The 1,101-nt window shown below is 44.0% G+C and overlaps 1 protein-coding gene across 1 annotated transcript in view; it reads right to left on the bottom strand.

The window, feature by feature from the left end:
- Positions 1-70: 70 nt before the first annotated feature.
- LOC109968504 (catechol O-methyltransferase-like) overlaps positions 71-1,101 on the bottom strand; it is a 10,036-nt gene continuing 9,005 nt past the window's right edge. Inside the window, exons 4-7 of the mRNA XM_020614812.1 lie at positions 862-997; positions 551-744; positions 338-469; positions 71-250 (exon numbers count right to left, since the gene is read on the bottom strand). Coding sequence (XP_020470468.1) covers positions 71-250; positions 338-469; positions 551-744; positions 862-997 — 642 coding nt within the window. The remainder of the gene's footprint in view (positions 251-337; positions 470-550; positions 745-861; positions 998-1,101) is intronic.

The following is a 1,101-nucleotide window of genomic DNA, read 5'->3' as shown; positions in this document are numbered from 1 at the left end:
GACCCCTAGAAATTTAATTTCATATCCTCGTTCTATATTAACCCCCCCGATTTTTACTTGCAGCCGTTATCTACTCTATGATTCCCAAATACCATAAATTTTCCTCTGCCTTGGTGTACTCCAGGTGTGACCTGAAGTAGTGGCTTTTATATCGAGGGCTGCTACGCACATACTCCACATAGTCAGGAGCTCCAGGGCAGATGACATTGTCCGCTAGTAGGACACTGCCTTTTCTGAGCAGGCCACACTCCTGATTAAAAAAAAAAAAAAAATCTAAGTGAGTGTCATGGCAGAAAAGATGAATTTGACCAACATAAATTGTGTATAACCAACTTACCTCCATCAGTTTTGTGTCAGAAAGGTAGTGTTCCTTCCAGTGATCCAGGAAAACCAAATCAAAGGTTTTAATCCCAAACTGTTCCTTTATTTTGGGAATCCAGTCACTAGATGCTCCTTCCACTAACTGCACCTACAAAAAAGAAACACGCAAACGTGCACACGGTTTAACTGAGTTGAGTGTCAGTTTGTGTAAAGATATCAGGCTTTTTACCTTGTCCTCTAGTCCTGCCCACGCAATGACTTGACGAGCAACTGCAGCAAAGTCTGGGTTGAATTCAAGAGTGATGAACTTGGCATAAGGGGGAAGCAGGCTGGCGATGCGCACCGTGGAGTAGCCACAGTAGGTTCCCAGCTCCAAAACAGTGGCTGGGTTTACCTCAGACACCACTGAGTCAAGAATACAGCCTGCGGTCAAAGACATGGGGAAAGAAAGGAGATACGGTACCAAAACATACAGCTGGATCAAGTAAAGTAATGATTTGACACACACAAACACACAGTCAGAGAATGACAGATCAGCACCTTTCTCATTCCCCACATTCATGGCCCACTCCTTCTGGCTGCAGAATTGATCTATGGCTCTGATCACGCTGCGAGGGTCCCCTCTAGTGGCGTTCTTCTGTACTGCACTCAGGATCCGCTGACGGAGGGAAACAAACTGAACCACTTAGTAAGGTCTGTCTAGCATTAACAGGCTACAACATTATGTTTATTATTGTAAATTGTAACCTGATAACAAAGACATTCTAACCTAAAGAAAGT

This window comes from Monopterus albus, unplaced genomic scaffold (assembly GCF_001952655.1).
Source record: "Monopterus albus unplaced genomic scaffold, M_albus_1.0 scaffold151.1, whole genome shotgun sequence".
Lineage (NCBI taxonomy): Eukaryota > Metazoa > Chordata > Actinopteri > Synbranchiformes > Synbranchidae > Monopterus > Monopterus albus.
The sequence above is the reverse complement of the archived record's forward strand: the minus strand, read 5'-3'. Positions and strand labels throughout refer to the sequence as shown.